The sequence below is a fragment of the Cetorhinus maximus genome, chromosome 19 (genome assembly GCF_964194155.1).
Source record: "Cetorhinus maximus chromosome 19, sCetMax3.hap1.1, whole genome shotgun sequence".
Lineage (NCBI taxonomy): Eukaryota > Metazoa > Chordata > Chondrichthyes > Lamniformes > Cetorhinidae > Cetorhinus > Cetorhinus maximus.
Genome location: NC_135897.1, coordinates 18,374,952 through 18,398,581, shown reverse-complemented (window position 1 = coordinate 18,398,581; position 23,630 = coordinate 18,374,952). Strand labels below are relative to the sequence as shown.

The window sequence follows — 23,630 nt, the reverse complement described above, 5'->3', positions numbered from 1 at the left end:
CTGTGAGCTCCTATCTGGAAAAATAAATAGGTTACAAAAGAGAGGGCTGAGACCTAATAGAGATCTTTAAAATTTTGAAAGGTTTTATTAGGACAGACAAAGAGAGAGAGTTTCCATTTGTGGAGATAAACAAACCTGAGGTCATAAGGTAGTCAACAAGAAATCAGATAAAGAATTCAGAAACCATTTCTTTAGAATAAAGAACAAAGAAAAGTGCAGCACAGGAATAGGTTTCTCCAACCTCTCCTCAATACCCCTGCCATTGAAGGCAAGCATGCCATATGCCTTCCTGTCTACCTTATCTACCTGCATTGCCACTTTCAGTGACCTGTGGACCTGTACATCCAGATCCCTCTGCCCATCAATGCACTTAAGGGTTCTGCCATTTACTGTATAATTCCTACCTGTATTAGACCTTCCAAAATGCATTACCTCGCATTTGTCCGGATTAAACTCCATCTACCATTTTTCCGCCCAAGTCTACACCCGATCTATATCCCGTTGTATCCTTTGACAATCCTCTTCACTATCTGCAACTCCTCCTTAGTGTCGTCTGCAAACTTACTAATTAGCCCAGTTACATTTTCCTCCAAATCATTTATGTATACTACAAACAGCAAAGGTCCCAGCACTGATCCCTGCGGAACTCCACTAGTCACAGCTCTCCATTCAGAAAAGCACCCTTCCACTGCTACCCTCTGTCTTCTATGACCAAGCCAATTCTGTATCCATCTTGCCAGCTCACCTCTGATCCCGTGCGACTTTACCTTCTGTACCAGTCTGCCATGAGGGACCTTGTCAAAGGCCTTACTGAAATCCATGTATATAACATCCACTGCCCTTCCATCGTCGATCATCTTTGTCACTTCCTCGAAAAACTCGATCAAGTTAGTGAGACACGACCTCCCCTTCACAAAACCATGCTGCCTCTCACTAATACACCCATTTGCTTCTAAATGGTAGTAAATCCTGTCACGAAGAATCTTCTCCAATAATTTTCCTACCATTGACGTAAGGCTCACCGGCCTGTAATTTCCTGGATTATCCCTGCTACCCTTCTTAAACAATGGAACAACGTTGGCCATTCTCCAGTCCTCTGGGACCTCACCCGTAGCCAGTGAGAATACAAAGATTTCTGTCAAGGCCCCAGCAATCTCCTCCCTTGCCTCCCTCAGTACTCTGGGGTAGATCCCATCTGGCCCTGGGGACTTATCCACCTTAATATTATTCAAGACGCCTAACACCTCCTCTTTTTTGATCTCAACATGATCCAGGCTATCTACACACTCTTCCTTAGACAAATCAACCGCTAAGTCCTTCAGAGTCCACCCAGAGTGTGGTCAGAATGTGGAACTTGCTATCACGAAAACTTGTATTTATTTAATGCCTTTCACATAATAAAATGTTACAAGGCACTTCAAAGGGCCAAATGTGACATTGAGCCACTTAAGATGAAAGTTGAGCAGGTGACCAAAAACTTGGTCAAAGTGGTAGATTTTAGGGAGGCACTGAGAGGTTTAGGGCCTAGACAGCTGAATTTACAACCACAAATGGCGGAGTGATTAAAATCAGGAATGCTCAAAAGGCCAGAATTAGAGGAGCGCAGATAATTTGGAAGGTTTTAAAATCAAGACATTACTTAACTGGGAACTAGTGTAGGTCAGTGAGCACAGGGATTATGGGTGAACAGGATTTGGTGCGAGAAAGGGCATGGACAGAAGAGTTTTGAATGACTTCAAATTTACGGAGGGTAGAATGTGGGAGAGCAGCCAGGAGTGTGCTGGAATAATCAAGGTAGCAAAAGTACAAATGAGGGTTTCAGCAGATGAGCTGAAGCAGGGCAGGATTCAGGCAAAATTACGGAGATGGGAATAGGCCGTCTTAGTGATGTCACAGTCGGAAGTTCATCTCAGAGTCAAAGACGACATCGAGGTTGTGAACGGTGTGGTTCAATCTCAGAGAGTTACCAGGAAAAGGAATGGAATTGGTAGCTAGGGAATGCAGTATGTGTCAGGGAACAAAGACAATGACTTCAGTCTTCCCAACATTTAATTGGAAGAAATTTCTGCTCATTCAGTACAGGATGTCAGTTAAGCAGTCAGGCAATTTAGAGACAGTGGAAGGGGCTGAGAGAGATGGGGCTAAGTACACCAGGGGGAGAAATTTCCTGTCGGCGTGCGGGGGCGGGCCCCGCACGGTGATGCGTAAAATGATGTGTGGTGACATCGGGCGTGTGTCCCGACGTCACCACGCGTCATTCCGATTTTCCGTTCGGCAGGCACGTGCTGGAGGTGGCTACGCACCCGCCGAACTGTCAAAGGTCTGTTAAGGCCATTAGTAAACCAATTTAGGTAACTGACAGGGCTGTCCGTCCAACCTTAAGATTGACGGGCAGGCGAAGAGCCCAAGTGGCCTTCTCGTTTTTCATGAAACCTCATCCACTGGCGGGGTGAGGTTTCATGAAGGTTTTATTAAATGAATAAATACATTTTTCTCAATTCATGAACATGTCCCTGCTCATGTGTCACTGTCATGTCTGCATAATGTTAATATTTCCTTTTTTTCAAGATTTCAATGTGAACTTAATCTCCCTGAGGCACGGAGCTGCCTCAGGGAGATTTCTGTGCTCTTTCGCGCAAAAGAACGCAGGCCCCGACTCTCCATCCTCCCCTCGCCTGCACAGAGCACTACCGGGCGAGCGTCACGCTGGGCGGGCCTTAATTGGCCTGCCCACGTAAAATGGTGGTACGCTCTGCGCCTGTCCATGCCCTCTCCTGACCGACAGGCAGAAGGTTCTGCCCTAGGTGTCTTCAGCATACATATGGAAATTGACTTTGTGTTTTCAGATGATGTAGCCCAGGCACAGCATGTAGAGAAGAAATAGGAGGGGGCCAAGGTCCGATTCTTGTGGGGACACCAGAGGAAACTGTACAGGAGTGCGACGAGAAGCACTGCAGGTGATGCTCTGGCTACAATTGGATAGATAAGAATAGAACCAAACAAATGGCAAAGATGCATTTAAGGAGAAGCACATGAGGGAAAACGGTTTCTAGTGGTGTTCCACAGGGCTCAGTGTTGGGGCCCTTGCTGTTTGTTGAATATATTAATGATTTGGACTTAAATGTGGGAGGCATGATTGGGAAATTTGCAGATGATACAAATTTGGCCCGTGTAATTGATAGCGAAAAGGATAGCTGTTGTCTCCAGAATGACATCAAGGGTTTGGTTGAGTTGGCAGAAAAGTGGAAGATGGAATTCGTTCCAGAGAAGTGTGAGGTGATGCATTTGGGAAGGCCAAACAAAGCTAGGGAATACTCAATAAATGGGAGGATACTGGGAGGGGTAGAGGGAGTGAGGGACCTTGGTGTGCATGTCTATAGGTCCTTGAGGGTGGCAGGACAGGTGGATAAAGTGATAAAGAAAGCATATGGAATGCTTTCCTTTATTGGGCGAGGTATTAAATACAGAAGCAGAGATGTAATGATGGAACTGTATAAAACGCTGGTTTCAGCCACAGCTGGAATTTTGGGTACAATTCTGGTCACCACATTACAGGAAGGACATAATTGCCCTGGAGAGAGTACAGAGGAGATTTACAAGAATATTGTCAGGGTTTGAAAATTGCTGCTGAGGAAGACTGGATAGGCTGGGGTTGGAACAGAGGGGGCTAAGTGGTGACCTGACTGAGGTGTACAAGATTATGAAGGGCCTAGATAGAGTAGACAGGGGTGCCCTGTTTCCCCTAGCGGTGAAGTTAATTATCACGGGGCACAGATTTAAGGTGACTGGTAGAAGGATTGGGGGAACAAGAGGAAAAACTTCTTCACCCAGAGGGTTGAGGGTATTTGGAATTCACTGCTTAGTTTGGTAGTGGAGGCAGAAACACTCAACTCATTTAAAAACACCTGGAGCTACACCTAAAGTACTGCAACCTTAGAGCCAGGTGCTGGAAGGTGGGATTAAAATGGGCAGCTAGTTTTTTTCTTTTTTGGCCAGGGCAGACACGATGGACTGAATGACCTCTTTCTGTGCTGTAACTTTTCTTTGGTTCTATGGAGAAGGGAATAAAGAGTTATGCTAATAGAGTTATGTGAGGAAGGAAAGAAGGCACCTCCGAGTGCAGCATAAATACCAGCATATTCTGGTCTGTTCCAGTGCTATATAATCTACCTAATTCTATGTATGACCATGATATTGGGGATTTAATGGCCCAATAAACTAGTAAATACATTCTTCTGAGTCAGACTTCTCACGCAATCAGAAATAATTTCTCTTAAGGCTGTTTACAAAATATCTCTTAGAAATTGATCTGTAAATAAACGTCTAATATTTGCTGCACATTTACTTTTGTCAGCTACTTAGCCTGAAACCAACATTCAAATCCATTTGACATGTACATGCTAAATAATTTTCAAATCTCTACATTTTATTTTTTTTATTTGATAGACCTTCCTAAGGAAAATTGCTGGTGTCAGCAATTCTATGAAGCTCACCTGACGTTTTGGAAGCTTGGGTGACACCATTTTGCCTTTCTTCTTCAGGGTTGCACCTAGGAAGTTCCTTCAGATCACTTCCTGTGAGGACAGGAAGTCGTGTTACAGCCATATTTATTTCCCCTTTTTATCATAGTGCATTTATTCCATTCACAATGTTAATATAATAAAAATATTGTCAGCTGTTTTGGGGGTCACCGTTTCCCATATAGCAAGCGATGCAAAGGAATTTTCCTGGGCAAAGCTCAAAGAGAAAGGACAGAATGGTTTTACCTTGGTCTACAAAATCCGTATTAATTAACTAACTGTCACCTCTGCTACGATTGGACAACTAAAGAAAATTATGTACAAGTGGATTTCTGTTTAAATAGTTTGTTAAATGAACAAATTTGGATAACTAATTCTAAGGAATTAATCCATTAGACAATAGTATTACTGCATAGAAATTGACTAAAATTGCAAGGTAGCACATGCAAGGTATTTCAGATAGCTGATATGCAGATTCACACTAGGTTTTCTCCTGGAAGGGCATATCTAATTACTTAGGAAAATTGTATGTCTGTATATAGTAACTGGAAAACCCTTGTCCCCAGCTATCACATTGTTATTTCAGCAGGCCCCGCAAATCTCAAACGCACCACTTGCAGCCCTGCAACGGCCCTGGAGCCACAGGATTGATGCTGCCAAACAGCCCAAAGTGCTCTTTAAGCTTTGAAACGCTTCTAGCGGCTAGTGCCAAGAGGGCCTGGAATGTTGTGTACCGATTTAGGCAAGCAAGTACAACTCCGTGACCGATTGATACGTCTGGGATGCAGGAAAGACCAGGAGGTCACACCACTTGTCGAGAAGATGAGTAGCAGCTTCAAACTCTGGGTGGCCTGGAACAGAAACAGCAGTGTACAGGCTCCTTACCCAAGTTAGTGACTCTGCTCCACATGCACTGGCAACTAGACCAATGTAGGGGTAGGGGTAGGGACTGATTAGTGTTTGCGTGTGTTTTTGGAGGGGGAGCAGCTGATTACTGTGCGCGTGCGTATGCATACATGTGCACGTGTGATGGGGATAGAGGGATTGATTGTGTGCATGTGTGTGTATGCATGTGCAGCATCCTCTCCTCATGCAGTATAAATTGTTGTTCCCTTTGAAATTTGACATTCTTATGTCCGTCCTGATGAGTGCAAGGTGAAAAGTTTTGGCAGCATGTCTTTTTTCAGCAATACTCAAGTTCTGTACTACCAAATTACTATTTATGAAGGAGTACATTGCTTAACTGATGCATGATTAGTGCATCTGCCCACATTATCAAATGAATGGATTTGAAAATGTGCACTTTTGTGTCTTAAAACTAGATTTGGTTAGGTTTTATGTCCCAGGTATATACTTATACCTGGTTCACACACTTGTGGTTAGATGTTCTAACATTCTAACTTTGTATTCTATGATCCAAAAAACTCCAAAACCCAGAAATGCCTTGACCCCAAGAATTCTGGTCTGGAAAGGTTATAACATATCAACATATAATTGAAGCTATGTAAATTTCTGAAGCTGTAATTCCACCATTCCCCCATCAGGAACAGTATAGTATCTCAGTTTGGCAGCAACTCAGCTTACTCTGCATTGAACAACTTACAATATATCCAATATGCAATATGTACAATATATCCAGCTTTGAAAACCAATGCAAACAGCCACTGTGATATATGCTTACTGGCAAGTAAGCTTTGCCTTTCTATAATGTCTTGCAAAAATGGTTTACAAACAATCATTATATCAAGCTATACACCAAGAATTCAACTTATTTTATCACTAGATATCACTAGAATAGGGAATGGTAAGTTAAAAAGTGGGGCTGGAGTAAAGGAGTAAGTAATCGAGTCTAAATCAAGGTTACTGTGCGTGTATGTGAATGCGCAGTGTGTGGCGAATATGGCTGATGAGTTACAGGCGCAGATTGCCATGTAGAAGTATGATGTTGTGGCTATAACAGGCACCTGGCTCAAAGAGAGGCAGGGCAGGGTATTAAATATTCCTGGATATAAGGTGCTCAGGAAAGCTAGAAAAGGAGGGGGGTGGTGGTATTGGTTGAGGAGAGCATTGAGTGCTGGAAAAACAGGATGTCCCAGAGGGGTCAAGGACAGAATCTATTTAGCTAGATCTAAGGAACAAAAAAGGTACACTTACATTTCTCAGTGTAGTCTATAGACCACCAACTAGTAGGACAATGTAGAGGGACAAGTTTGCAAGGTAACTACAGAGAGGTGCATAAATTACTAACTAATTATAATGGAGTTCTTAAATTACCCAAAATTAGGCTGGGATAGTGTGAAGGGCAGAGATGGGCAAGAGTTCCTAGAATGTGTTCAGGGAAGTTTTCTTCAACAGTATGTTTCCAGCCCAATGAGAAAGGAGGCACTGCTAGACCTGGTTCTTGTGAATGTGCTGAGCCAATCGGATTAAGTGTAAGTAGGGGAACATTTAGGGGATAGCAATCATTGTATCATAAGGTTTAGGCTGACTTTGGAAAAGAACAATCCAGAGTAAAAATAATTAATTGGGGAAAGGCCAACTTCAATGGGGTAAGAATGGATCTGGGCCAAATAAACTGGAGTCAAAAGTTGTCAGGAGAAACAGCAGCTGAACAATGGGCTACTTTCAAAGAGATGATTCGGGCACATTCAAGGTATATTCCCTCGAAACAGAAAAGTAGGGCAACAAATCCAGAGCTTCCTGGATGACAAAAAAAGAAATTAAGATGAGGAAGGAAAGGTGTGCTTACGACAGATGTCAGGTAGAAAATACAATTGAGAACTAGGCTGAATATCGAAGACTCAGAGGGGAGTTGAAAAAGCAAATAAGAGAAGCAAAGAGGGAGCACATGAAAAGAGAGTTACAGCGAACATAAAAGGAATCCCAAAGTTTTCCATAGGCATATAAATAGTAACAAGGTGATAAAAGGAGGAGTAGGGCTGATTAGGGACCGTAAAGGGGATTTACTCAAGGACGCAGCTAAGGTATTTCATGAATAGTTTGCACCTGTCTTTACAAGGAAGGTGGCCATGGTGAAAGGAGGTAACTCAGACACTTAAAAAGTTTAAAATTGATACGCTGGTGGTATTGGATAGGCTGTCTGTACTTAAAAGTTGATAAGGCACCAGGTCCAGATGAGATGCATCCAAGGATACTGAGGGAAGACCTGACTTGGAACTATATTGCCGTTCCTTCAAAATCCTGAAACTCCCCCTTCTTAATAGCACTGTGGGTGTACCTACACCACATGGGCTGCAGCAATTTAAGACGGTGGCTCACCAATGTTTTGGATAGTCCCCATGATCTGTGGGCTTTTGGCATGGTTCTTGGTTACTGGTATGCGTGACCTATCTTCCTTTACACAGCCTGTAGCCATACTCTGGTACTAACACTACATCTAAATAGGTTAGCGTAGGTACAGTGCTCCTGAGCACAGTGTGTTCAAATCTCTCTCTGAGAGAGAGTGGGAGCGAGAGAGCAAGAAAGCGAGAGAGAGTCAGAGTCTAGCACATGACTGACTGGTATCATGCAGATTACAGTGGCATATTCATTCTGTTTAGCCTTTACACTACAACTACCACCTTCTCAAGGGCAATTAAGGATGGGCAATTAATTCTGGCCTAGCCAGCGACACCCACAGCACGTGGAAAAATGTTTTAAAAAATAGAGTAGAGAAGTTAGGGCTGTTTTCCTTGGAGAAAAGACGACTGAGGGGAGATCTGATAGACTCTTAAAATCACGAGTGGTCTGGACAGAGTAGATAGGGAAATGCTGTTTCCACTCGTGAATCAAGAACAAGAGGGCACAGAGTTAAAGTAATTTGCAAAAGAGGCATTAGCGACATAAGAAAAAACATTTTCATGCAGCAAGCGGTTAAGGTCTGGAATGTACTATCCAAGAGGCAGGTTCAATCGAGGCATTCAAAAAGGAATTAGACAAGGAAAACAGTCCTAAGTTTATTGTGTTCCATTGGTGTAATGCAAGTTCCTTATTTTGATGTGTATGTATTATTAAATGCTGATTACATGCAGGTAAATGGGGTAATTTCCATAGTAATATTTCTTTTGGCTGTCATGTTATATGGCACAGGGGGCTTCTTCCGCATGGCAGCCACAGATAGGCCAGCTCAGGTAACAGGTATGGAATGAACATGGCTTCAGCTGCATGAGGCTACATCTTATTGGTCTTAGTACAATTATTTAGAGTTGCGACATGCTGTACAACTAAACTGATGAAGATGGTTTTAGAAACATAACAAGAATACAGATCACATTGAGATTTATGTGAAACCATTTCCTACTCAATGAGTAATTTATGAGTATAAACAGCTAAGAGGTTCATGAAAATGTGTCTATTTACAGGGTCCTATAAGCATTTAATAATATAGCTACATTTGAGTAATGGCTCACATTAATGTATCAAAATAAATGTAATGAAACAGCCTGCTTGTGTACGATAGCATCCAAATGGAATAACTCTCAAATCCATATTTCTCTCTCAACTGCCTGTATTGCATAATTTCTACAATTGGGTCATTTCTACAATTTCACCTCTAACCCAGTTTTTTGGAGTCTCATCATCCTGTGGTCCATAGATCCAAAAGATAATTGTTGGGTACACCTTTTGAACACATCTATTAGGGAACACATGACAGCTACAAAGAAACACTAAGAAGAGAGAAAAGACAGAGGAGGAGCCAGGTCACTGTATATTTCTTTTGGCTGTCATGTTATATACAGACACACTGGTGAGGCCACAACTGGAGTACTGTATGCAGTTCTGGTCACATTACAGGAAGGATGTAATAGCTCTGGAGAGAGTTCAGAAGAGGTTTACAAGAATGTTGCCAGGGTTAAAAAAGTGTAGCTACGAGGAGAGATTGGATAGGTTGGGGTTATTTTCCTTAGAACAAAGAAGGCTGAGAGGTGACTTGATTGAGGTGTACAAAATTATGAGGGGAATAGATAGAGTGGACAGGATAAAATTGTTTCCCTTGATGGAGAATTCTAGAACCAGGGGACATAGATTCAAGATAATTGGCAGAAGGTGTAGGGGGGTCATGAGGAAGAACTTTTTTTACGCAGAGGGTAGTGGGTGTCTGGAATTCACTGCCCAAGTTGGTGGTAGAGGCAGAAACTTTAAACTCTTTTAAAAAGTACCTGGATCTGCACCTTAAGTGCTGTAAGTTGCAGGGCTATGGGCCGGGTGCAGGAAGGTGGAATTAGAAAGGGCACCTGGGTGTCCTCGGGCTGGCATGGACAAGATGGGCTGAATGGCCTCCTTCTGTGCTGTAACTTATCTATGGTTCTAAGACAGGAAGAGATAGAAAATAGGAAAAAGTATCCACAAGAGTTATGAGCATCAAAATGGAAGACAAAGAACAACAAGGAATTAAAGAGTAAGATGAAGAGATCATTTTCTTTTCTCCATAATTCTCCATTCTTAACAATATATTATAGTAATTTTGTTGCACATTAACCTCCTATGTTTCTGTATCTAATACACATATGCATTATGCATCCTGAGATGCACAAAAACGTGTGTTTTTCTGAGATTTGGGAGATGGAGGCGAAGTGATAGTGGAGGGCTAGTAATCAAGAGGCCCAGGCTAATGCTCTGGGAACATAGGTTCAAATCCCATCATGGCAGCGAGCGGAATTTAAATTCAATTTATGAATAAAAACTCAATTAATTTCCTTTAAGAAAGGAAATCTACCGTCCTTTACCTGGTCTGGCCTACATGTGACTCCAGACCCACAGCAATGTGCTTGACTCTTAACTGCCCTCCGAAATGGCCGAGTAAGCCAATCAGTTGTAATTGAGAGGGCATCACCACCACCTTCTCAAGGGCAATCAGGGATGGGCAGTAAATGCTGGCCTTGACAATCACTGTCAATCCCGTGAATGAATAAAAAGTAAAATTTTTGAGTGAGGAAAATATTCCATACTTAGTATTTTCCAAGAACTCATCAAAAGTATTAAATTCTGCATCTCTAGAGAAATCTCTTACAAATTTGTTTCCAAATTCTCTCAACAGAGCTATACTTCCCTCTAACACCCCCTTTGGCAATTGTGTAAATGTCAACCACTCAACATCAGGGAGAATCTACTAATCTAATAGAATAGCAACTCCCACAAAAATCTGATAGTATGCCTTTTACTATTTCTCCAGAATCATAACTAAATGCCTCTAAAAACCTAATTACACCTTAATATTAATGGTTTCTCTGGCAGTTTACTCTGCAAATCTATTGCCTTTTAGTCACAATTCTGTGTTTAATTAGTATGACCTAAAAGGTAAACATTTTGTCACAGATAGATCAATTCTGCCATTTCCTTCCCTAATCAGGAAAATTTCAATTAGATTGGCCAATTGATGATTAACTGACCAGAACCACACATAGCTTTCGAGATAGCATTTCCACAATGCTTTATACAAACATCAAATACAATTTACTTTGACTTGTACTCTGCTAATATAACATAGCATCCCATTTAGCTTGTATAATTACAATTAAGTGTTAGACCAATATTTATCATTGAAATTTAAGCACAGAATACAATCATTTGATCTCCAAATTTCTACACTGGAGATATCTACTTTCATCCCAATTTTCCTACCCTTTCATCACATCTTTTAATATTTTTCTTCCTCAAGTATTTACCTAACTTTCTCTTAAGCTGAAAAGAGTATCCTAGTTCCTTTCAGCTTCATCGCAGTCTAAACATTTTGGGGGTGTTGGAATGCCGCAGCATGAAAACATCATGGCAGCTGCCATGCACAACTGCATAATGGTTTTTGTGTTTTGTGCACAAACTGTAAATTAATGGATTGAAATTATATGCAGATCACAAATGCTCTCACCTGTTAAGTGTACATTGTACATTAATTAATTGGATATTTCATTGTTTTCAGGTGTTATAGAATCAGAGAGTCATTTAGTAAGGTGGCCATTCGGTCCATCGAGTCCATGCCGACACCCCACAGAGCAATCCAGTCAGTCCCACTCCCCCTGCTTGATCCTCGTTGAACCTGCAAGTTGATTTCCATTCAATTTCCTTTTGAAATCACTGATTGTTTCCACTGCCACCACCCTCATGAACAGAGAGTTCCAAGGTCATTACCACTCGCTGTGTAAAAAAGTTCCTCCTCACATTCCCCCTGAATCTCTTGCCCAAAATCTTAATCTGTTTTCCCCTAGCCCTTGTACCATCAGCTAATGGGAACAGCTTTTCCTCATCTACTTTATCAAATCTTTCATAATCTTGTAGGCCTCCATCAAATCTCCCCTTAGACTCCTTTGCTGTACCTACACACTGACTTTTAATGATTCATGTACCACGACACCCAAGTCCCTCTGTATCACCAAGTTCTGAAATCATTTTCCATTTAAATAGCATACTGCTTTTCTATTCTTCTTGCCAAAGAGGAGAAGTTCACATTTTCCCACATTATCTGCCAAATTTTTGCCCACTCACGTAGTCTACAAAGAGGTATAGATACGTTAAGTTCTATGTTCCCAGACTCTTTACAACTTACTTTCCTACTTATCTTGGTTTAATTGGCAAATTTAGCTACTACACATTCGGTCTCTTCATCCCAGTCATTTATAAAGGTTGCAAATAGTTGAGGCCCCGGCACTGATCCTTTTGATGCTCCACTAGTTACAGATGGCGAAACAGAAAATGATGCACTTATCCCCACTCTCTGCTTCCTGTTGGCTAACCAATCCTTTACCCAGGCTAATTTGTTACCTCCTACACTACGAGCTCTTATTATGTGTAGCAATCTTTGATGTGGCACCTTATCAAATGCCTTTTGGAAATCTGGAAATCCAAGTACACCACATCTATAGGTTCCCCTTTATCCACGTCACTTGTTACTTCCTCAAAGAACTCTAATAAATTAGTCAAACACTATTTCCCTTTCACAAAACCATGTCGACTCTGCCTGATCCCATTATGATTTAAGTATCTTCCTATAACCTCCTTAATAATGGATTCTAGCAATTTCTCTATGACAGAGGTTAGGCTAACTGGCCTATAGTTTCCTGCTTTGTTTCCTTCCTTTTTTGAATATCATCACATTTACTATTTTCCAATCCGCTGGGATCCTTCCAGAATGTAAGGAATTTTGGAAGATTATAACCGATGTATCTACTGTCTCTGCAGCCACTTCTTTTAAGACCCTAGGATGCAGCACATCAGGTCCTGGGGACTTGTCAGCCTTTAGGTCTAATAGTTTTCCCAGTATCTTTCCCTGGTGATGGTGATTCCTTCAAGTTCCTCCCTCCCTTTCACTTTTCAAGTTTCTTTGGGAAGTTTTCCAAGTCTTCTGCAGTGAAGACAGGCACAAAATATCTGTTCAACGCTCCCGCCATTTCTTTGTTATCCATTATTAATTCCCCAGACTCTCTCTCCAGAGGACCAACACTCACTTTAGTTACTCTTTTCCTGTTTAAATACCTGCAGAAACTCTTACTATCTGTTCTTATATTATTAGCGAGCATTCTCTCATACTCTAATTTTGCCCTGTTTTTTAGTCTTTTTTCTTTCTTTGCTGGTTCTTAAAAAATTGTCCAATCTTCTGAACTACCACTAACCTTTGCAGAATTGTAGTGTTTCTTTAAATATGATGCTATCCTTAATTTCCTTATTTAGCCATGGACGATGCATCCTTCTCAAAGAGTCTTTCTTTCTCACTGGGATAAATCTTTGCTGAGAGTTATTAAATATCTCCTTAAAAGTCTGCCACTGCATCTCTACTGTCCTATCTTTTCACCTAGTTTCCCAGTTCACTTTAGCCAACTCTGCCTTCATAAGTGCCTACATTTAGGTTTAAAATACTAATCTTTGACCTACATGTCTAACCTTCAAATGGAACATAAAATTCTATCATGTTATGATGGCTGTTGCCTAGAGGCTCATTTACTATGAGTTTATTGATTAATCCTGTCTCATTGCATATTACCAAGTCTAGGATAGCCTGCTCCTAGTTGGCTCTAGCATGTACTGCTCTAAAAGATTGCCCCAAGTACATTCTATGACTAATTTTCCAGGCTACTTGTGCCAATCTGATTCGCCCAATGAAGATTGAACACATGATTATTACGGTACCTTTTTTACATGCCCCATTTATTTCCTGTACTCTATTCTACAGTGTCACTACTATTAAGGGGCCTATGCTAACTACTGTTAAGGGACCAAGTGACCTCTTACTCTAGTTCTTTTATTTATTCGTTCATGTGGCCATCGCTGGCTGGGCCAGCATTTATTGCCCATCCCTTGAGTGGCTAGGCCATTTCAGAGGATGGCAGGTTTTCTTCCCTAAAGGACATCATGAACCAGATGGATTTTTATGACAATTGACAATGGTTTCATGGTCATCATTAGACTTTTAATTCCAGATTTTTTATTGAATTCAAATTTCACCAGAGCATTACCCTGGGTATCTGGAGTACTGGTCCAGTAACAATACCACTATGCCACTGCCTTATCTCTATTCAAGCTGATTCTACATCCTGCCCTTTCACGCTATACTAATGTCATCCTTAATTAACAGAGCTATCCCACCACATTTTCCCAGCTTCCTATCATTTAGAAATGTCAAACCCTCTTCGATATTCAGGTTCCAGCCTTTCAACCGTGTCTCTATAATGGATATCAGGTCATACATATTAATTCTATCTGTGCTAACAATTAACCTATCTTGTTATGAATGCTGTGCGCATTCAGATACAGAGCCTTTAACTCTGTTTTTTTTACCATCTTTGCAATCTCTGGCCTTATCTGCTGGTGCGCACTTAAGTTTATACGCTCTGCCCCTTTCAACCACACTGTCATTATCCGAACTGCAACCTTGTCATTTCCCTGCAATTTACCAATTCTGCCTTCACATCAAAATAAAAACAGAATTACCTGGAAAAACTCAGCAAGTCTGGCAGCATCGGCGGAGAAGAAATCAGTCAACGTTTCGAGCCCTCATGGCCCTTCAGCAGAACTGAAGCATAGTTTCAACAAGGGAGAAATATAAATTGGTTTAAGGTGGGTGGGGGGGAAGAGACACATTGAGGGTGTGGTGTGAGCAGATAATCAAAAGATGTCAGAGACAAAAGGGTCAAAGAGGTGTTGAAGGTGGTGGTCTTTGTCTGAGAAAAGTGCTAATTAAGAATGCAAGACAGGATATTCAAAGTACAGCTCTAGTGGGGGTGGGGTGGAAAGACTAAAGGTTTTCGTTTTAGATTTAAAAATAATGGAAATAGGTGGGGAAAGAAGAATCTATATAAATTATTGAAAAAAAAAGCGGGTGGGGGGGGGAAAGAAACGGGGTGGGGATGGGGGGAGGGGGAGTTTAAGATCTAAAGTTGTTGAATTCAATATTCAGCCCAGAAGGCTGTAAAGTGCCTAGTCGGAAGATGAGGTGCTGTTCCTCCAGTTTGCGTTGGGCTTCACTGGAACAATGCAGCAAGCCAAGGACAGACATGTGGGCAAGAGAACAGGGTGGAGTGTTAAAATGGCAAGCGACAGGGAGGTTTGGGTCTTTCTTGCGGACAGACCGCAGGTGTTCCGCAAAACGGTCGCCCAGTTTGCGTTTGGTCTCTCCAATGTAGAGGAGACCGCATTGGGAGCAACGAATGCAGTAGACTAAGTTAGGGGAAATGCAAGTGAAATGCTGCTTCACTTGAAAGGAGTGTTTGGGCCCTTGGACGGTGAGGAGAGAGGAAGTGAAGGGGCAGGTGTTGCATCTTCTGCGTGGGCATGGGGAGGTGCCATAAGTGGGGGTTGAGGAGTAGGGGGTGATGGAGGAGTGGACCAGGGTGTCCCGGAGGGAACGATCCCTACGGAATGCCGTCAAGGGGGGTGAAGGGAAGATGTGTTTGGTGGTGGCATCATGCTGGAGTTGGCGGAAATGGCGGAGGATGATCCTTTGAATGCGGAGGCTGGTGGGGTGATAAGTGAGGACAAGGGGGACCCTATCATGTTTCTGGGAAGGAGGAGAAGGCGTGAGGGAGGATGCGCGGGATATGGGCCGGACACGGTTGAGGGCCCTGTCAACGACCGTGGATGGAAAACCTCGGTTAAGGAAGAAGGAGGACATGTCCGAGGAGCTGTTTTTGAAGGTAGCGTCATCAGAACAGATGCGACGGAGGCGAAGGAACTGAGAGAATGGGATGGAGTCCTTACAGGAAGCGGGGTGTGAGGAGCTGTAGTCGAGGTAGCTGTGGGAGTCGGTAGGCTTGTAATGGATATTGGTGGACAGTCTATCATCAGAAATTGAGACAGAGAGGTCAAGGAAGGGAAGAGAAGTGTCAGAGATGGACCATGTGAAGATGATGGAGGGGTGGAGATTGGAAGCAAAATTAATAAATTTTTCCAGGTCCCGACGAGAGCATGAAGCAGCACCGAAGTAATCATCGATGTACCGGAGAAAGAGTTGTGGGAGGGGGCCGGAGTAGGACTGGAACAAGGAATGTTCCACATACCCCATAAAGAGACAGGCATAGCTGGGGCCCATGCGGGTACCCATAGCCACACCTTTTATTTGGAGGAAGTGAGAGGAGTTAAAGGAGAAATTGTTCAGTGTGAGAACAAGTTCAGCCAGATGGAGGAGAGTAGTGGTGGATGGGGCAGCTGCCTTCACATGATCCCTTCCAATCACTATTTAGTTTAAAACCCTCTCTAAAGCTCTAGTTATACAACTTACCAGAACACTATTCCCAGCACAGCTCAGGTGAAGACCTTCCCAAAGAGAGCTCCCACTTTGCCCAGTACTGGTGCTAGTGTCCATGAATCAGAACCCAATTCTTCCACACCAATCTTTGAGCCACACAATCATCTCTCTAATCTTATTTAATCTACGCCAATCTGTATGTGGCTCAGGTTCTGCTTAATTTAGTTTAATCTTAATTTAGCCCCTAGGTGCTCATACTCCCTAAGCAGAACCTTTTTCCTAGTCCTATCTATGTCGTGGGTACCCACGTGGACCATGACAGCTAGATCCTCCCCATCCCAGTGCAAGTTCCTATCCAGCCCCTAGCAAATGTCCTGACTCTTGGTCTTGGTTACAGAGAACTGCGTCTATCCCCCCTGACTATGTTGACCCCTACTACCACTACATTGCTACTTACTCCCCCTGCTCCAATGGCTTCGTGTACCATGGTGCCACAGTAAGTTTGCTCAGCAACTCTGCAGCCCCCACTCTCATCCATGCAAGTTGAAACAATATCAAACCTGTTGGACAACTGTAAGGGCTGAGGCTTCTGCACTCATGCCTTCTCAATCCCCTTATCTGCCTTACTTGCAGTCACACCCTCCTGTCCCTAACCACTGTCCAAATCAGAAGACCCTAGCCTAAGGTGTGTGACTACCTTCTGGAATGAAGTGTCCCTCTCCTGTTTCCCTCTCCCTGATGTATCACAGTGTCTGTAGTGCAGCCTCCAGCTCGCTGACTCTGAGCCAAAGCTTTTTGAGCTGTAGACACTTACTGCACGGTTGCCGTGGGTCACACTGGTGCCACAAGACCCAACATACTGCAGCTGCAACACATCACCTGTCCTGCCATTCTGACTGCATTTTTAATTAATTAATTCTTTTCCTTTTAAAAAATTTTATTTAACGCTTTCCCTCACCACCACTTACTGTACTAATTTAAACCTTAGTAGCAAAATTAATCTTTACCACTAAAAACAAAACAGTAGACTCACCAGCTTCTTACTTCCCTTCTGCTAGTGCCTCTTAATTAAAACTTAAGGACTGTTTAAAAATTTACATTTTTCTAATTTCCAGCTATTTACACAACCCTAAGAGCAGTTCTCGCCAAGCAATCAATTTACGGCTTGTCTGTGTAGTTACAGTTTGCTTTTTTTTCCAAACTCAGAGTGCGCCTGAACTTCCCACAGTCTGTGTTCCTCCTGCAGGTCCGCTTCTCTCCCCAAAGATTACTCATAACTGTGTAAATATTATGTTCGCATTCTATCGTTCACCGCCTAGCTATCTGGAATGTGACAGTGAGGGGTGCTCATGTGTGTGCATCCATATAAATATTGTGGCTACAAGAGTAAGTTAGAGGCTATGGATTCTGTGACGAGTAACTCACCCCCTGACTCCCCAAAGCCTGTTCACCATCTACAAGACGCAAGTCAAGAGTGTGACGGAATACTCTCCACTTGCCTGGATGAGTACAGCTCCAACAACACTCAAGAAGCTTGACACCGTCCAGGACAAAGCAGCCTGCTTGATTGGCACCCATCCACCACCTTCAATATTCACTCCATCCACCACCAATGCACAGTAGTATCAGTGTACATCATCTACAAGAAGCACTGCAGCAACTCACCAAGGCTCCTTCGACAGTACTTTCCAAACCCATGGCCTCTACCACCTAGAAGGACAAGGGAAGCAGATGCTTGAGAACACCACCACCTGGAAGATCTCCCCAAGAGAGACACCATCCTGACTTGGAACTATATCGTCGTTCCTTCACTGTCGTTGGGTCAAAATCCTGGAACTCCCTTCCTAATAGCACTGTGGGCGTACCCACACTACAGGGACTGCAGCGGTTCAAGGAGGCAGCTCACCACCACCTTCTCAAGAGAAAAATGGAATGGACAATAAATGCTGGCCCAGTCAGCAATGCGTACATCCTGTGAAAGAGTTAAAAAAATGGTGTCCAGCACCCGTGGGAAGATAGCCAGAAATGCAAATCCCTATTTATTATTATTCTGGCTGTAGTCATCCCAGGGGAAGCTTATGTACCTGCTTGTCCTGGCAAATAAACGTAATGCATTTGTGACTGTGACACCTTGCTACGTCTTCTATTGAGACCGGGAAGGTTCTAGAGCCAAAGAACTTTAGGATAGGGGTGACTTTCAGGACTACTGGCATGGCATGGCCACTCAGATTCAACAGGGTGTAGAAGTTTGGAACGCGCTTCTAAAAATGGCAATTGATGCTAGATCAATTTTCAATTTGTAAATGGGAATTGATAGATAAAAATTAAGAGGGGATATCGGACAAAGGCAAGCAGATGGCATCATGTCACAGAACGACCCTGATCTCGCTGAATAGCGGAACAGTCTTAAGGGACAAAATGGCCTACAGCTGGTCCTACATCTTCTTGCAGGGCATGGCAGATATCTGCCATCATCTGACATAATTTCAGGCTCTGAAGTACTGTTTGTCCCAGAGGCCAAGGAAGCTGAGCTTCTCTTTGTACACCCTCTTAGGTGGGGGTAGGGTTTCTTGCGAACTCGACCCTCTATTGCTTCGTTCTCTGCTGGCCACTTGCAGCTCCACCAACAGCATGTCCTTGGCTGCTGTTCATCCTCATTGTCCTCCTCTTCCTCAGTTCAATTAAGAGTACGTGTCATGAACCTACTTTTCAATAACTGTGAAGTCTCCGAACCATTATCTCACACCAACTACGATAACTAAAGTGTAGCCCAGTATGAATAAAGAACAACAGCTTCGCTTTAACCAGCCTGATCTAGTTCCCTGGCAACTATGCCGACCCTTGGGACACCAATGCCGTATCGGTTAAATTCAATTCAGAACCAAATTGTATTATAGTATTCAATTCAAATACGTTGATGAGTCAGTGGAAAATTTGTCCATCTGGTTTACGCCCTGGGTTAGTGTGGGGTTGCATGATTGTTTTTTATTGATTCATGGGATGTGGGCAGCGCTGGCTCGGTCAGCATTTTTTGCCCATCCCTAATTGCACTTGAGAAGGTGCTGGTGAGCTGCCTTCTTGAACTGCTGCAGTCTGTGTGGTGTAGGTACACCCACAGTGTTGTTAGGAAGGGAGTTCCAGGATTTTGACCCAGCGACAGTGAAGGAACAATATATTTCCAAGTCATGATGGTGAGTGGCTTGGAAGGGAACTTTCAGGTGCTGGTGTTACCATGTGTCTGCTGTCCTTGTCCTTCTAGATGGTAGCGGTCCTTTGTGAATTACTGCAGCACATCTTGTAGATGGTACACACTGCTGCCAATGTGGTTGAGGGAGTGAATATTTGTGGATCGGGTGCCTATCAAGCGGGCCGCTTTCTCCTGGACGGTGTCAATCTCCTTGAGTGTTGTTGGAGCTGCATTCATCCAGGCAAGTGGAGAGTATTCCATCACACTCCTGACTTGTGCCTTGTAGATGGTGTACAAGCATTGGGGAGTCAGGAGGCAAGTTATTCGCCACAGGATTCCTAGCCTCTGACCTGCTCTTGTAGCCACAGGATTTATATGGCTGGTGCAATTCAATTTCTGGTCAATGATAACTCCCAGGATGTTGATAGTGGGGGATTCAGTGATAAATAAAGAGCAACTAGCAGGTACTAAAGCTTCACTTTAACCACCCTGATCCAGTTCCCTGGCAACTTTGCCGACCCTTGGGACACCAATGCTGTATGTATCCATTTGGATTAGTGTGGGGTTGCATGATTGTTTTTTATTGATTCATGGGATGTGGGCCATTTTTATTAATTCATCGGATGTGGGCCATTGAATGTCAACGGGCTATGGTTAGATTCTCTCTTGTTGGAGATGGTCATTGCCTGGCATTTGTGTGGTGCGAATGTTACTTGCCACTTGTCAGTCCAAGCCTGGATATTGTCCAGGTCTTGCTGCATTTGGACATGGACCACTTCAGTATCTGAGTCGTCGCGAACGGTACTGGACACTGTGCAATCATCAGAGTACATCCCCACTTCTGACCTTATGATGGAAGGAAGATCATTTTGTCCATGTTTGAACCAAGGCTGTAATGAGGTCAGGAGCTGAGTGATCCTGGCGGAACCCAAACCGGGCGTCAGTGAGCAGGTTATTGCTAAGCAAGTGCCGCTTGATAGTGCTATTGATGACCCTTTCCATTACTTTACTGATGATCGAGAGTAGGCTGGTGTGGCAGTAATTGGACGGTTTAGATTTGTCCTGCCATTTGTGTACAGGACATAACTGGGCAATTTTCCACATGGCCGGGTAGATGCCAGTGTTGTAGATGTACTGGGACAGCTTGGCTAGGGGTGTGGAAAGTTCTGGACCACAAGTCTTCAGTACTATTGATGAAATATTGCCTTTGCAGTAGCCAGTGCATTCAGCCATTTCCTGATATCACACGGAGGGAATCGAATTGGCTGAAGACTGGCATCTGTGATGCTGGTGACCTCCGGAGGGTGAAATGGATCATTCATTCGGCACTTCTGGCTTAAGATTGTTGCAAAAGCTTCAGCCTAATCTTTTGCACTGATGTACTGGGCTCCCCCAACATTGAGGATGGGGATATTTGTGGAGCCTCCTCCTCCAGTGAGTTATTTAATTGTTCGCCACCATTCATGACTGGATGTGGCAGGATTCCAATATTTTAAATGTTGTGGGGTGTTGGGGATGGAGTTGGGGGATATGGGATAAAATTGAGGCTGACGTCTCTTCACTTCTTGGCACATACTACTGCCCCCGCCACCCCCCGAGAGCTATCACTGGCCCTTGGTCTCAGGGAACCACCCCAGCTGAACTCTTTCAGACAACAGATGAAACGGAAAACAGTTTGACAATGTTTTGCATCCTCATTTTGTTTTATAATAATTCAGTATCAGTAATAATTTTGTAGATAGTGATGTAACCAGGGACAAGCTATTATCTTGAACGTGAGCAGGCTAAGTAGACTGCAGCTGCATGTTATTGATGTGTAACCTAACTTGATTTTACAGGCAATGCACATTAATAGAGCTGGCTGGCAAGCAACACTCTGTCTTACCCAGAGACAACATTTTCTTTTCATTTCAAAATATTTTTTTAAAAATTAAATAAATCTATTTGATTAATGTGAAGCTAGCACAAAAAAAAAACTTCAAATCCTGGACTCAGTTTGAAACAGACAAATCAGTAAAATTATACAATATAGTTACGATCAGAGATGGAAAAGCACTGCGTAACACCTGGGATAATCCAGGTTATGTTCACTTGGGGAAAGTTTTACCTTGTACTATTTAACTATGCAAAATGTTTGTTTTATCAATAGGAAAGCAGAGTAACAAAATTTTTATTTCAAAACATGATTGATATTTAGCTCTACAATCAGCTTGGCCCACAATTAAAAAGAAAGCATGAATATAGTCTCTAATTATCCAAATGAAGAAAGTCTTACTAGTGACAGGCGTTGCATTGTTGGGTGTATCAGCTCTCAAATACTGTGTGGTCTGTGTAGAGGGTTGCGACAGGCCCTGAGAGCTTCCACTCTCACTCATACTGACAACACAAAAGACAAAACTCATTATATTACACATTAGCAACTCAGTATATACTGTATTTCCATTTGAAATTTTTATCTCATTCATAACATGATCAGGTAGCATCAATTTAGAATCATAGAATGCTTACAGCACAGGTGGCGGCCATTCAGCCCATTGTCTGTGCTGGCCTTCTGAAGGAGCAATTCACCAAGTGCCACTACCTTGCCTTTTCCCCATAGTCCTGCAAATTTTTCCTTTTCTTACAGAAATGGGTTTTATGTAGAACAATTCATCACTTCTCTACAAATATTAAAAGTGTTTCTGGTCAAGTATACCACATAGCAAGCCACTGGTTTATTATCTTGTGGTTTGTAGCTACAGACCAACTATCAGACTTGTCCCAAGTACCAGCATCCACCGTGATGAACAGATTCATTCCAGCATGCACCCCTCCTAGTGTTATACATTACAACAGAGGAGCTAAGCAGACAGGCAAAAAGCCAGAAATGGTGAGCCTCTATGAGGTGGCATTACAGGTGATATCTTTTAGAACATACATTTACTTCCATTTTATACAGACAGAGATGAGAAATGGGCTTGGAATCAGAGGTACTTTAAACAGAAAGCACTCTCCTAATATTCTTTCCTCTAAGATTAAGAGACAAATTTTAGTAGATTAGGAAATAAAGGCATCTTGCAAATCTTCCCTCTAAGAGTGTTTTGGTGAATTGTTTACCAATTACTTACAATTGTCAAAGTGGGGTACAGCAGAAAGAATTATTTTTGAATTTATTTAAGGCCATAATTTATACTCAAAAGGCTTCAACATATCCTTAAGTCCTGGAAGTGTGCAGACTATACCTTTTATTTTATCTGACCATATTTACAGTAACACTTGCTTCATTTTGAAAGAAACGGAGAGGGTCTTTTAAATTTGAATGAGGATGTACCAAACATTGTAATAATTAAACTTACATTCTTCAACTAGATTATTAGCAAACACTGCAGCCGAGTAATTGCAGCAGAATATCTGGTTAACATGGGTCTAACCAGAGGAAAGTTAGATTTATTACCAGTTATTTCTGTTATTGAATGCACCACTGAAACCCACAATTTCAGGTGGGCCACAGCACCTCCACTCAGTTAACCTACACTGCTACTGAAGGGACAACTAACAAGCAACAGAAAAAATATAAAGTAATGAGAAGCTGACTGAAAATGATCTCATCAAATCTCATTTAGAACAAAAAACATTGTGTGGAATCGTATATCCATTCACTAGAACATTAAATACTGTGATAGAAGCAAAAAAACTGCAGATGCTAGGAATCTAAAATAAAACAGGAAATGCTGGAAAAATTCAGCAGATGTGGCAGTAGCGCAGTGGGAGACAGTGGCATAATGGTATTGTCGCTGAACTAGTAGTCCAGAGACCCAGTCTGGGGACCTGGGTTTGAATCCCACCACGGCAGATACTGAAATTTGAATTCAATAAATATCTGGAATTAGAAGTCAAATGATGACCATGAAACCATTGTCGATTGTCATTACAGCCTTGGTCCAAACATGGACAAAAGAGCTGAATTCCAGAGGTGGGGTGAGAGTGACTGCCCTTGACATCAAGGTAGCATTTGACCGAGTGTGGCATCAAGGACTCCAAACAAGTCCGGAGTCAATGGGAATCGGGAGGGAAACTCTCCACTGGTTGGAGTCATATCTAGCACAAAGGAAGATGGTTGTGGTTGTTGGAGGTCAATCATCTCAGCTCCAGGACATCACTGCAGGAGTTCCTCCGGGTAGCGTCCTCAGACCAACCATCTTCAGCTGCTTCATCAATGACCTTCTTTCCATCATAAGGTCAGAAGTGCGGATGTTCACTGATGATTGCATAA

The 23,630-nt window shown here is 42.7% G+C and overlaps 1 protein-coding gene across 4 annotated transcripts in view; it reads right to left on the bottom strand.

The window, feature by feature from the left end:
- Positions 1 to 23,630, bottom strand: part of ryk (receptor like tyrosine kinase) — a 359,220-nt gene that overhangs the window by 184,084 nt on the left and 151,506 nt on the right. For 2 of the 4 annotated variants that reach the window (XM_078563543.1, XM_078563544.1), the window contains 2 exons: positions 21,654 to 21,754; positions 4,494 to 4,574 (listed from right to left, as the gene is read on the bottom strand). In XM_078563543.1, the coding sequence (XP_078419669.1) occupies positions 4,494 to 4,574; positions 21,654 to 21,754 (182 nt within the window). The remainder of the gene's footprint in view (positions 1 to 4,493; positions 4,575 to 21,653; positions 21,755 to 23,630) is intronic. The other 2 variants (XM_078563545.1, XM_078563546.1) reach the window with 1 other exon arrangement.